At 47.9% G+C, this 12804-nt stretch overlaps 2 protein-coding genes across 8 annotated transcripts in view; one reads left to right on the top strand and one right to left on the bottom strand.

Annotated features, from left to right (window-relative positions):
• The window catches only part of NSD1 (nuclear receptor binding SET domain protein 1), a 177671-nt gene extending 167764 nt beyond the window's left edge, over positions 1–9907 (top strand). For all 5 annotated transcript variants that reach the window (XM_017896072.1, XM_017896073.1, XM_017896069.1 and 2 more), the window contains 2 exons: positions 1406–1610; positions 3530–9907. In XM_017896072.1, coding sequence (XP_017751561.1) covers positions 1406–1610; positions 3530–5157 — 1833 coding nt within the window. In that variant the 3' untranslated portion in view covers positions 5158–9907. The remainder of the gene's footprint in view (positions 1–1405; positions 1611–3529) is intronic.
• Positions 9908–11128: 1221 nt separating this feature from the next.
• RAB24 (RAB24, member RAS oncogene family) overlaps positions 11129–12804 on the bottom strand; it is a 2761-nt gene continuing 1085 nt past the window's right edge. For all 3 annotated transcript variants that reach the window (XM_017896066.1, XM_017896067.1, XM_017896068.1), the window contains exons 3-9: positions 12678–12746; positions 12438–12516; positions 12261–12328; positions 12081–12180; positions 11812–11862; positions 11609–11671; positions 11129–11491 (exon numbers count right to left, since the gene is read on the bottom strand). In XM_017896066.1, the coding sequence (XP_017751555.1) occupies positions 11427–11491; positions 11609–11671; positions 11812–11862; positions 12081–12180; positions 12261–12328; positions 12438–12516; positions 12678–12746 (495 nt within the window). In that variant the 3' untranslated portion in view covers positions 11129–11426. The remainder of the gene's footprint in view (positions 11492–11608; positions 11672–11811; positions 11863–12080; positions 12181–12260; positions 12329–12437; positions 12517–12677; positions 12747–12804) is intronic.

Here is a 12804-nt window from a genome sequence, read left to right as displayed (position 1 = left end):
TCACCATGTTGGCCAGGCTGGTCTCAAACTCCTGACCTCAGGTGATACACCTGCCTCAGCCTCCCAAAGTACTGGGATTACAGGCATGAGCCACTGTGCCTGGCCAGAAAAGAGTAAATAATTTTGATCAATAATGTGAAAATGAAGAGCACTCAATGATCGTTTTAAATCTTGTTAAATAAGGAGAATCACCTCTATATTATATTGGGTTTTATTTTGCTTTTTGTTTAGTTTTGTTGGTTTAACTTTATTGTTCCTTGATATGTTTGTTAACTTGTTTCCTATAAGTTAAAATACTGAGTTTAACCCGTACTTAATGGTGTTAAGTGTACTGTGGATGTCAGTTTCTGCATCCTCGATGTCTGCATAGGATAGCATTTCACAGGAGTCAGTGAGAGGTAGATGCTAGAGCAGAAACTGAGAAATGAGAGATCACTGTGTGCTTTTAGTGTAGACATTGGTCTGTCAGAATAGGATGGACCTCCATTAAGCCTTACAGATTGGTCCTGGATGTTTCTGGGTTAAAATGAAGATTGTGATAAGAGGATTTGGTGACCAAGGGTGGGCTGCAGGGAACAAAGAGAGGACATCTGCTGGCTCTTCCAGGGTCCATCTTAGGAGTGGTGGACATGAAGCTAATTTGACTTGATGCATAGTCTTGTTGTCGGCAGGGACCATGAATTAACTTTTTTGTGTCTTAACACATTGCTCATAGTAAGTTCAGTTATGCTTTGTTGAATGAACGAGAAATAGGCATGTTTAAACACACACACACAGAAGTCTTCTTTAGTTTTGGAAGTAGACAAATATAAAAGTGAAACTTTGGCTGGGTGCGGTGGCTCACCCCTGTAATCCTAGCACTTTAGGAGGCCAAAGCAGGCGGGTCATGAGGTCAGGAGTTTGAAACCAGCCTGACCAACATGCTGAAACCCAGTCTCTACTAAAAATACAAAAATTAGCCAGGTGTGGCAGCAGGCGCCTGTAATCTCAGCTACTCAGGAGGCTGAGGCAGGAGAATTGCTTGAACCCGGCAGGCGGAGGTTGCAGTGAGCCTAGATCACGCCATTGCACTCCAGCCTGGGCAACAGAGCAAGACTCCGTCTCAAAAAATTAATTAATTAATTAATAAAACTTATGAAAGGCATGACATTTAACACCAGCCTTATGTATCAGCAAAACACAACAATTTTGTCTTCTGTTTTGTTCAGGTGGCAGGAGTAGTTGATACAAAAGTGGTAATTACTGCTACGTATCTATGATATACCAGGTACTTTTCCTGCATTTTATCTTCATGACAATCACTTTTTCCAGAGAAGAGAATGAGGCTCAGAGAGGATAGTTAACCTGGTTAAGATTGGTACTAATGTGTTGACAGAATGCTGACTATTCAATATCTGACCTGTAGAATCAACCCATTGCCACGGAAGAAAAGTCAAAGAAATTCAAGAAGAAGCAACAGGGGAAGCGCAGGACCCAGGGTGAAATCACAAAGGAGCGGGAAGATGAGTGTTTTAGTTGCGGTGATGCCGGCCAGCTCGTCTCCTGCAAGAAGCCAGGCTGCCCAAAAGTTTACCATGCAGACTGTCTCAATCTGACCAAGCGACCAGCAGGTTGGTGCCAAAATCCATTCTCTCCATCATACTCAGGGTCTCATGCCATTTGCATCAGCCTTGAAGAAAGTGCCATGTGGTCTTCCCATGCATAATTTTGAGGGGTATGGTCTATTTTCTCATTCTGGAAATAATGAAAACAAAGGCTTAGAATTCTTAGTTATGAAGAATGGAACAGCAATGCACTTGCTGTGTTTCAAGTCCTTTACTTACATTTATGTTATTTCATCCCCCTAGCAACCCATAATGGTTGGTTTTCTTCCATAATGCATGTGAAGAAACAGAATTAGGATAGGTGAAGTGACATTTCACACATAGATCCAGGAGCTGGATTGAGAGCTGGGTTTTTGACTCCAAGACTATTCAATCATGTTGCCTTTCTAAAGAAAGATTGACATAGTAAAGCCTTTAGGTGGTTCTAGTCACTGAGAGATGGATTGCCACCATTTTAGCACTTCCTACCTTGCTCCCCTACGCCTAGTGCGGTCTCCCCCCATGCAGAGTAGACTGTTTTCCTCTAAAGTAGATGTGGTTGTATCAGTTAATACGTGAGAAAGGTGCTCAGGGGGATGTGGTACCCAGGAAATTTGTAGTTTGTATTAGAGGATTTTAGGGATTTGGATATGCCGTCTATTTTAATGGACAAAAAAAGAGAAACCAGTAGGGAGCTGTTCCAGGGTGAAGAGATTATATATTACTAGTGACCTGCTTCCAAGAATTGCAGAAGGTTAAGAACTTTGGGGTAGGCCGGGCGCGGTGGCTCAAGCCTGTAATCCCAGCACTTTGGGAGGCCGAGACGGGCGGATCACGAGGTCAGGAGATCGAGACCATCCTGGCTAACATGGTGAAACCCCGTCTCTACTAAAATACAAAAAACTAGCCGGGCGACGTGGTGGGCGCCTGTAGTCCCAGCTACTCGGGAGGCTGAGTCAGGAGAATGGCGGGAACCCGGGAGGCGGAGCTTGCAGTGAGCTGAGATCCGGCCACTACACTCCAGCCTGGGCGGCAGAGCGAGACTCCGTCTCAAAAAAAAAAAGAACTTTGGGGTATACGTAAAAGGAATTTGTCCCCACATTGGCTTTCCTTCAGTGTATATTGGACAGAGTCTTGAAGTAAAAGAAACTGAGATAGAATGAGGGCAAGGCCATCACATTGACCTGTCAGTGCCAGGAAGTAGAACTGTTTCAGAATCAACTGCTCAGGGTCGTCACTGGCACAGGCTATGATCGAACCAGTCTTGCCTATGTGCCAGGAGTGGGAGCTGGTGTAGTTGATTTGAAGGTGGAAACACTGTCCCTGGTCCAAGACTCAGGTTTCATGAAATGTAGGGAGGCAGATAAAAGCTTAGGTCAGCTTTGGGTCTTTTCTACTGATTCCATGTAAACAACATATAATCTGCTGTGCTGGTCTCAAGACTTAGAACAAAGGTAAATCTTCCATTTTTCGTAATTTTATATCTTTTCTATTGCTGTTAATAAGCAAATAAGCAGGAATCTAAATAGCCAGGATATTTCTCTTTGAGTTGCTTATTTCAAAGCTGTATAGTACAAATGGAGATTACAAAAATATGAAAGTAATATCTTAAGTTTCATGTAAAAGAAACTTTATGGTGTCCCTGCCTCCCTGCCCCCCACCTGCTTGCTGGAAATAGTCATAGAAATACCGATTTACTCCTCTGCTTGTATATTTAGTTGATAGTAGTTGCTATTTGATAATTCGCTGTTACTTTATGTATTCTGTGCAGAAAAAGAAGCTGGAATTCTGGGGCAAGAGGTGGCTGGTGAGTGGCATAAGCTCTCTGAACCAGGGGCAGTGTGAAGGAAGGTCATCATCCACATGTTCGGACTATAGCATAGCCATGGCCCATGTGATATATATCTCTTTTTTCCTAAACTTTTGTTTTACTTCTGTGTTTTCAGGGAAATGGGAATGTCCGTGGCATCAGTGTGACATCTGTGGGAAGGAAGCAGCCTCCTTCTGTGAGATGTGCCCCAGCTCCTTTTGTAAGCAGCATCGAGAAGGGATGCTTTTCATTTCCAAACTGGATGGGCGTCTGTCTTGTACTGAACATGACCCCTGTGGGCCCAATCCTCTGGAACCTGGGGAGATCCGTGAGTATGTGCCTCCCCCAGTACCACTGCCTCCAGGGCCAAGCACTCACCTGGCAGAGCAATCAACAGGAATGGCTGCTCAGGCACCCAAAATGTCAGATAAACCTCCTGCTGACACCAACCAGACGCTGTCGCTCTCCAAAAAAGCTCTGGCAGGGACTTGTCAGAGGCCACTGCTACCTGAAAGACCTCTTGAGAGAACTGACTCCAGGCACCAACCTTTAGATAAGGTCAGAGACCTTGCTGGGTCAGGGACCAAATCCCAATCCTTGGTTTCCAGCCAGAGGCCACTGGACAGGCAACCAGCAGTGGCAGGACCAAGACCCCAGCTAAGCGACAAACCCTCTCCAGTGACCAGCCCAAGCTCCTCACCCTCAGTCAGGTCCCAACCACTGGAAAGACCTCTGGGGACGGCTGACCCAAGGCTGGATAAATCCATAGGTGCTGCCAGCCCAAGGCCCCAGTCACTGGAGAAAACCCCAGTTCCCACTGGCCTGAGACTTCCACCGCCAGACAGACTGCTTATTACCAGCAGTCCCAAACCTCAGACTTCAGACAGGCCCTCTGACAAACCCCATGCCTCTTTGTCCCAGAGACTCCCGCCTCCTGAGAAAGTACTGTCAGCTGTGGTCCAGACCCTTGTAGCTAAAGAAAAAGCACTGAGGCCTGTGGACCAGAATACTCAGTCAAAAAATAGAGCTGCTTTGGTGATGGATCTCATAGACCTAACTCCTCGCCAGAAGGAGCTGGCAGCTTCACCTCATGAGGTCACACCACAGGCTGATGAGAAGATGCCAGTGTTGGAGTCGAGTTCATGGCCTGCCAGCAAAGGTCTGGGGCATATGCCGAGAGCTGTTGAGAAAGGCAGTGTGTCAGATCCTCTTCAGACATCTGGGAAAGCAGCAGCCCCTTCAGAGGACCCCTGGCAAGCTGTTAAATCATTCACCCAGGCCAGACTTCTTTCTCAGCCTCCTGCCAAGGCTTTTTTATATGAGCCAACAACTCAGGCCTCAGGAAGAGCTCCTGCAGGGACTGAGCAGACCCCAGGGCCTCTTAGCCAAGTCCCGGGCCTGGTGAAGCAGGCGAAGCAGATGGTCGGAGGCCAGCAACTACCTGCACTTGCCGCCAGGAGTGGGCAGTCCTTTAGGTCTCTCGGGAAGGCCCCAGCCTCCCTCCCCACTGAAGAAAAGAAGTTGGTAACCACAGAGCAAAGTCCCTGGGCCCTGGGAAAAGCCTCATCACGGGCAGGACTCTGGCCCATAGTGGCTGGACAGACACTGGCACAGTCTTGCTGGTCTCCTGGGAGCACACAGACATTGGCACAGACTTGCTGGTCTCTTGGAAGAGGGCAAGACCCCAAACCAGAGCAAAATACACTTCCAGCTCTTAACCAGGCTCCTTCCAGTCGCAAGTGTGCAGAATCAGAACAGAAGTAATACCAATCAATGTCACATGAACAAACAAGATGCCCCCAGGGTACCATTTGGGGAGGGGAAATCTTTCCTTTCTTTCCCCCTTTAAAAAAAACCAGATCTGCCCCCAACACTTTCCCACTGTTCTTCTTTCCTCATATCCCAACACTCAGAACTCTTGTGACATTAGCCAGTGGGGGCTTATGGTTGTGTGAACCATGTTTGAAAATCCAGTGGGCCCCAACCAAGGAGACAGACAGACTTGGGTCTCTTTCCCCCAACTTTTCCACATGGTCATCGTGAAATAAAAAGTCCACTCTGGAGTCAAGTATGGAATTCAATTCCGCTGGTCAGGTTGGAAGGTATAGGGGCTCTCAAAGCGATTTCCCCAACCAGACAGAGCCCCATTGAGGGGCTAGGAACCCTCGGGAGAAAATGGTGTTCTTTCAAATCAGTGGCGATTTCCTGAGCATTCACGTGTTCTAGGCTGGGTGCTAGTCACTGATGAGAGATACAGAGGTAAATCAGGCCTCATCCCTGTGAGCCTGGATTCCAAGGCTTTCAGGAACCTTTGACCAGGAAGTAACAGGAAGTTCTGAGGGGCTCTGGGGTTTTAGACTCATTTTGAAATGTCCTTTGTGGCATCAGAAGTGGTTGTGTTGAGGAAGTGTCTCTTGGCTGGGATGTGCATGGGTGCGTGTGCATGCACGCACACTCACAGAGGTCTCCTCTATAGATGGAAGGAAGGGTGCTGCATTGAGGCCAAGCGAGGCTGTTGGCTGGGGTAGCCGCTGCTGCATTTGTCTGGGCTGTGCAGATTCTGAAGATCAGTCCTTGGAGGAGCAGGTGGTCAGGGGGAGTTGGGCTCTGTGCGAATGTAGATTTCCAGCAGTGGAAGAAGGCATTTGGCAAGCTTCTCTTTCTTTGCTTTTGTTTCTACCTATTTTTCTCTTTGTACATGAATCCACCCCATCCCTATTTCCCTAGAACACTCAGGTGCTTTCAGATTTCAGAGCCTCGGGCAGTGGACATAGGGAATCTCTGGCAAGCTCTGAGCTAGACACACCAGCTTCAGGAAGAGTACCAGCTCCTGATGGGAAACTTCTTTTCCCCGATCCTTTTCCCTCCTGAGTAGAGGGAGTCCTCTTCTTCGCCTCCCTGAGAATTGCTGTGCTCTGTATGGAGGGCACCTGCCTGCTGACTTAGCTCAAAGGCAAGCCAGACCCTTCCCTGAAGACTGGCGCAAGGTGATGTTTAGAGCAATGTCCAGGCTAAGAGATGACTCCTAATAACTGCTGATTATCTGTTACTGCTGCCCTGAGCTGGGGCCCAAGGGCTGGGAAATCTGTTGGTGCTACCCTGCCCTACCATTCACCCAGCTCACAGACTGCCAACAGGAAGTACTGCTTGGCTAGTTTCCTCCCACTTACCTACCCCTCCTTTGTCCTTAGACCAACATGTTTACCTCTCTGCTTTGCCAACTTAGCCAGCAGGCCATCCCCTGGCCCTAACGTCTCCTGGCCATTATCTTTTAGTTATGGCTCTCACGTTCTCAACAGGATTCCGTATTTGGTCCCAGTTTCCTCAATTTCTTATTGAGGTTACTCCCATCAATTCCACAGCGGGAACAATAGTTATTATAGAAGCATTTGCGCTTTATCTAAAGATTAAAAACAGAATCTGCTTTTATTTCCCAAAGTCTGTCTCTGAGGTTGAGACACTTGAACTCAGGCAGAGGGACGAGGCTGGGCAGGGCTGTCCTGAGTTTAGGGGCCTATCCCTGCATTTCACTGAGACCTCGGAATCTCCTCTGTGAATTCCACCTGCCTAGTTCTCCCCTTTCATCCTCCCTCTCTTCCCACATCATCAAAGAGGAAAAGCTCTTTGTTCAAAAGGAAGAGAAAACGTAAAGCATCTTATTTTCTTTTAAAAGAATTTTAAACCATGAAAAGATATTTTTAAAGAAATTCACCCAGAACATTAAAGTTCATTATATTAAGTATTTATCATGTGTGAGAATAATAAGTATATAACTGCAGCTAGTAGGTCCCTTTCCCTAATCTTTTAGGTCATTTGAGTAGGGTTTGCTTGGTGCCAGTCCTGTGCCCTTTTCTCTCCAGTCATCTGTAGTTGTGATCAGAAAAAGATATCTGCACTGCACTGTCAGAGTCTCCTTTCACTATGTTGTGTGTTAAATTACCGTAGCTCTTTGTTTCATGAAATAAACTGTGAATTTGGGGTGGGGCGGGGGGAGGGCGTGCAGGCCATGTAAAAATTTTCAGTGGAGAAGTTTGATCCTAAAGAAGCTTCTCTAAAGTAGGCTTTGGTAGGTAATCAACTTGACAGCAGTCTAGATGTCTCACAGGACAGGAGGGAGTAAGGGAAAGGGGCCATGATTGGCTGCTTTGTGGTTTTGTTTTGGTTCTTTCCATTCTCTGCCATTCACTGGAGGCTTCATTCCAGACCTGCCTGGGAAAACAGCTTCTGAGCCATTTTGGGGAGCAGTTCTTCATCTGAATGGATGGACATCTGGGCCTCCTTCAAGGGCCATTGAATGGAAACTGGAAAACCATTGGAAACTAGAAATTTTATCTACTGGACCCACCAATAGCAGCATCTGATACTAGATTGTTAAAATCATGAAAGCAGTCACTATCCAATTAGAAGCAGAGTCAGAACAACTGTTGGGAAATGTGACTCTTGGATGAAGGTGGGGAGGGAGTGGCCTTGCCAGCCCTGTGGGACGTCTCCTGAAACTTATAATAAGACCCCTTTTCCAAGGGGATGTGAATTGGAGTGAAAAGGAAATCTTTCATCTTAGAAAACTTCTGGTCCTTACGCAGGATGGTATTTGGGTATGTGCTTGGAAATTGAGATCTCAAGAGTGTTTGCCTTGGAGCCAGCTCCCCAGGAAGCCTTTTCCAGGGACAAGGTAAAGGTTGAAATGCTCCATAGGTAGCTAGAAAGCCAATACATTTCCTAGCCCTGCTAAGTCAGAAAAGATTATGAAAATGTTGAAATTTACATTCAAAGCCTCATTTGCTTCTCTTGCTGGAGCCAACCCAGTCTAATAGCAAAATAGCTGTCATTGATACAGAAACATCCTCATTTTTAAATGTCTGCTTTACCCTGTTACTGAGTTTGACATGACTTAAATCACTGTGTTGACCCTCTTCTGAACCAAATCTTTAGCATTGATGAAAATAGTTATTTTATTCTTTACATCCTTCACCCCACACTATGGTCAGGGCATGAAACATTCTGTTGATCCTTCCCAGGCTCGGCACTGTCTGCTCACTGGAGCTGGACTCCCAGGTTGTAATTCTAATGTTGCCTCCTGAGAACAGAATGGCAGAAAGTTTGGTCCTTGCAGCTTCCCCCATAGGGAGTAATGAGGACAGCGTGAAACTTGGATAGGTTTTACCCTTAGTTCCTATAAGGCAGATTTTCCTAAGGTTTTAAAAATGATACTGTCATCCTCTTGGGGTTTGTCAGCCAGGTTAGAGGAGCCCAGTGTCCTAACCTCTCCGAGATCACGGCAGAGAAGGAGCTGCCTCCAGCCCCTTTTTTGCTGAGTCTCATTTGAGCGGTTCCATGTGTAGACATTCCAGGTCACTGCTTGGTAGCTGCTGTGGGAGCCTGTCATTGGCTATGGCCAGTTAGTTCTCAGCTGAGCTTCCTAGGGCCAGTGCAACAGGGCCAGAGGCTGCTATAGTGTAAATTGAAATAAGAATAGATCATTGTTTTGTACACACACAAAAAATGTAATGATGGTGCTAATTTCACGGTATAAATAAGCACTGCCAAGGGTTGAGGGACTGGCAGCTCAAGAAACCCGGGTTCCTGTTTGGGAGGAGATTTTATGTAGAAAAGTTTGAGGCTTTGTTGAAAGTAGGGAGAAGGAAGATCCTCAGTGAAGCCTGCACCCAACCCTGGAGTGGCCCAGTGCAGTCCAGAGGTGGAAGAGATCCTGTATCCAGGTGAAGGTGGCCATTGAGTTTCTCAGGGCTGGGGCCACCTTGTCCATAGCCTCCGTCCACACTGCCTGGAGCAGGTTGTTAGAGAGCTCTGGTTGTTGGGTCTTCCTCAGCTCCCTTTTGCCCCTCTCTACCTCTTCCACTCATGGAAGCACCTCTACTGCTTATGAAGATTAAGGGTAATATTTTCTAAGGAAGTGGAAATAATTAAACTAGAAATCCACAACCTCGGAAGAAGTGTTTCGAGTTTAACATGCGCTGTTTCTGCTTATGTGGTTCCTTCTCTAGAGCTACTTTCCCATGACCTTCAAAACACCAGGTTATTGTGGGGCTTCAGGTGTAAGGTCCTGGAAGTTAAGCAAAGTTTTGTGGACAAGAGATGGGCATAGAGAGTAGCAGAAATAAATGGTTCTAGTGTCTTCAACTTCCAGGGTTGGGGCAGGCCAGAGCAAGGCGGTCTCATCGAGGTGGGTGCTACCTGTGTGTGTGTAGATGAGTGTGCTGAAGGTGGGGAGGGCAGCACACAGCAGCTCATGGCAGAGCCGCCTCCTAGGTCTTGGCAAAGAAGCAAGCTGATACATCTATCTATATTGTTAAGAAAGGGGTCGGGGGGATCAGCCAAGGTCCATCATTGTTTTTTTGCTCCCCCCCTCCCACCCCCATAGATTGTCAGCTGTAAGTGAAACTCCTAGTGAAAAAGAGGGGAGCCCTGTGTTAGGAGTCCCCATAAACATGTACTGTAATTCTTTGTATATAGAAAAAAAATTACTGTAAAGTAAAGTTTAACTTTACTCATATATGGCCCTTGCCCTGTGTTTTGTTTTATTGGCTGTGGGGAGTTGTAGTCTAACAGGAGGGAGGATTGTTTGGGGTGAGAGCAGAAGCCAGCCCCAGAGATAGTACCCGGTGCAGTGGGGGCAGGGATGCTGTGGAGCTAAGCCCTTCCTAAGCCCTACCTATGCACGTCATGGGAGTAGTGTGTTTCCTCCCAGCAGCCACAGGGCTGCCCAAGCCTCTCTCTCTCCTGTTGGGAGTGGCTGGTGTCAGTTTCAGTCTGCCTCCACAGGAAGCCCCATCACTCATGAAGGAAGGGCAGTTTGAGGAATTGGTTTTTAAAAAGGAAGTGGAACCAAAGCACTTTGTGAGTGTGAGTCTGTCCATGTTGGCTAAGTTATACATTCTTCCGAGGCAGTTGTTGGCCACTGCGGAGGACTCAGCCCAGGCCTAAATAAAGGCAGGAAAGCAGAGGCAGAGGATAAACTGTTAAGGCAAAGCCCCTGGCCTGGGGCCACACCCTCCATACCGGAAAGGGCTGCAATAAATTTCCTTCTGGTTGAACAGCAAGTGTCAGCCCTATTTACAGTAACACCTGATTCCTCAGAAATACCTGGATCTTCAAGGCTTAAGACTTTGGGGAAAACTTGGGAGTTTGCTTCCCTTTGTGACCTAGTCCTGAACTTCCTGCCCTTTCAGCAAAAAGTGCTTGGGAAGATTGGGAAAAACATTTAGTACTAGAATTACTCTTCACTTCCCAATGCTTGGGCTGCATAGGAGTCACCTTACTTTACAGATGAGAAACTCAAGATGAGAGTTTAAGTCTAAATTAGCAGCTGAATTGGAACCAAGTCTGGATCCATTAGACCTTTCTGGCTTACAGAACGTAGAACTTTCCTACCATTAAACCACACTGTAGGATGTCACTGGGAAGTTCAGAACCTGAGTCACAGGTCTGACATAGGGTCCCAAACATGACAGATGCAGTAGAGCCAGTCAGACCAACCTGTCTGAAGTAGGAATGCTTGACCCTTTTATTTTGATGCAACTCATGCACTCAGAAGGAATTGTGAGCTTTGTACTACCCCAGCCCCAGTATCTCAGTAACCCTGGGGAGAAAAGTCTTGTTTTCCAAAGGAAAATGAGAGTTGGGAGGAGCCTTAATATAAGCAGTGAGGCCAGCCAGGTGGCCCCAGAAAGAACTAGGTGTCTTGACACCCAATCCACACAGCAGGGAAAGGGGCTGGGTGTGATTCACAGTGCATTCATTTTATTTACAGATCAGAAGCCACTTAAATAATCTGCAGACACAAGTGCTGTCCAGGGCAGAAGCCTGGGGTCCAAATCAGCCCTTATCCCTCCTCATGCCCACAGTCAGCCCAATGCTGTCTCCGTTCCATGGGCCAGCACAGGCAGGCGCCACCTCTGCTGACATGAGGACCTGGGGTAGCTCAGACATTTGACTACCCAAGCCCAGAAAGGAGCTGGGTCCAGCCCTTCTGGGGAATTCCTTTAATTCCCCCAGGCCAGGTGAGTGCTGACTCAGTGATGACAACAGCTGTAGAAGTAGGGGTTTGGCTTCTGGCCCAGATCCACGCCCTTGTCCTCTGTCAAAGAGAGAGGTGGCAGCTCAGCACCATTCTGTTGGGATCAGGTAACTCAGGAAAGGGGCTAGATGCTGTGGGCCTAGAGTAAGTCTTCATAAAGGCTGGGGAAGCACACACCTGTCATCACCTGGAAGGCAGCCACACTGACGTAATCCTCTGCCACTTTCTGGAAGAGCTCGTCTGGCAGGAAAAATGATGATCAGTGAGGGCCCAATGCCAGTAGCCCTGGGATCTCCCAGTGACCCAGCCCTCTGTGCCCTATTCAGCTTCCTCTGGTGCCCCTGTGTGTTCCTGCTGTGAGGCCCCAGCACAGCACTCACCCACACTCTGGCCTGTCTTGCTGGATGTTTCAAAGAGCTGAGCTTTGATATCTGTAAAGAGAAGTGACTAAAGCCTCATACCTGAGAATTAGATAAACAGACAAAAGGGAGGGCTAGCAGTTCAGGCAGTCTCCTGGACCCCACAGTTCAAGGAGGCCAGGAAGACCTCCTAGAGCACCTTGCCCTGGCAGCCAAGGCAGTCCCTATTTTCTGTGATCCACCCAGACAGCCACACACTCCCACCCCCCAAAGGGCTGAGGAGCAGCTACTGTCTGCATAGTCCTGGACGTCGTGGAAGTCCACACGTCGACGCCTCCGATCTTCTTCCAGCAGGTCACTCTTGGTGCCACAAAGGTAGATTTGACAGCCCTGAGACAGAAGACAAGGGTCACCTCCACAGACCAACAGAACCCCAGCCCCTAGTCTTCTAGTGAGGTATGTTCACCTACCTCCTCTAGGCTGCGCAGTTCCTTCACCCAGAACTTTGCTCGCTCAAAGCTGCTGCTGTCTGTGAGGTCTTGGTGTGCGGCAAGCAGGAGACACAACCAACTGGTCAAGGACTGTTCTCTGGCTAGCCTGGCACCCATCTCTTCTTGTGGGACAGGCCAGAACCCCCCAGCCCTTACCATAGCAAACGATGGCAGCCTTGGCACCCCGATAGTAGATTCTACTCATGGCCTCATAGCGCTCAGAGCCTGCTGTGTCCTAAAGAGTAAGGCTTGAATCAAACTTAAGGCCATGTTCTCCAGACCCCGCTATTTCAGATAAGGAAACGGGTCTATGAGGGCACAAATCAACCAGTAATAGGCAGGACCTACACCTCCTCAGGAATGAGTCTCCCAAGAATAGATGCCCAGGGGACTTACCCAAATACCTAATGTCACAGTCCGGTCTCCGACCGACATCACCTTGGCCACGAAGGCGGCCCCGATGGTCTGCAACGAGAGGGAAGAGATCCGAGCCATAGGTGCAGATTACCGCCCCCCCACCCCC

This window comes from Rhinopithecus bieti, unplaced genomic scaffold (genome assembly GCF_001698545.2).
Source record: "Rhinopithecus bieti isolate Rb0 unplaced genomic scaffold, ASM169854v2 scaffold_26546, whole genome shotgun sequence".
Taxonomy (NCBI): domain Eukaryota; kingdom Metazoa; phylum Chordata; class Mammalia; order Primates; family Cercopithecidae; genus Rhinopithecus; species Rhinopithecus bieti.
The sequence above is the reverse complement of the archived record's forward strand: the minus strand, read 5'-3'. Positions and strand labels throughout refer to the sequence as shown.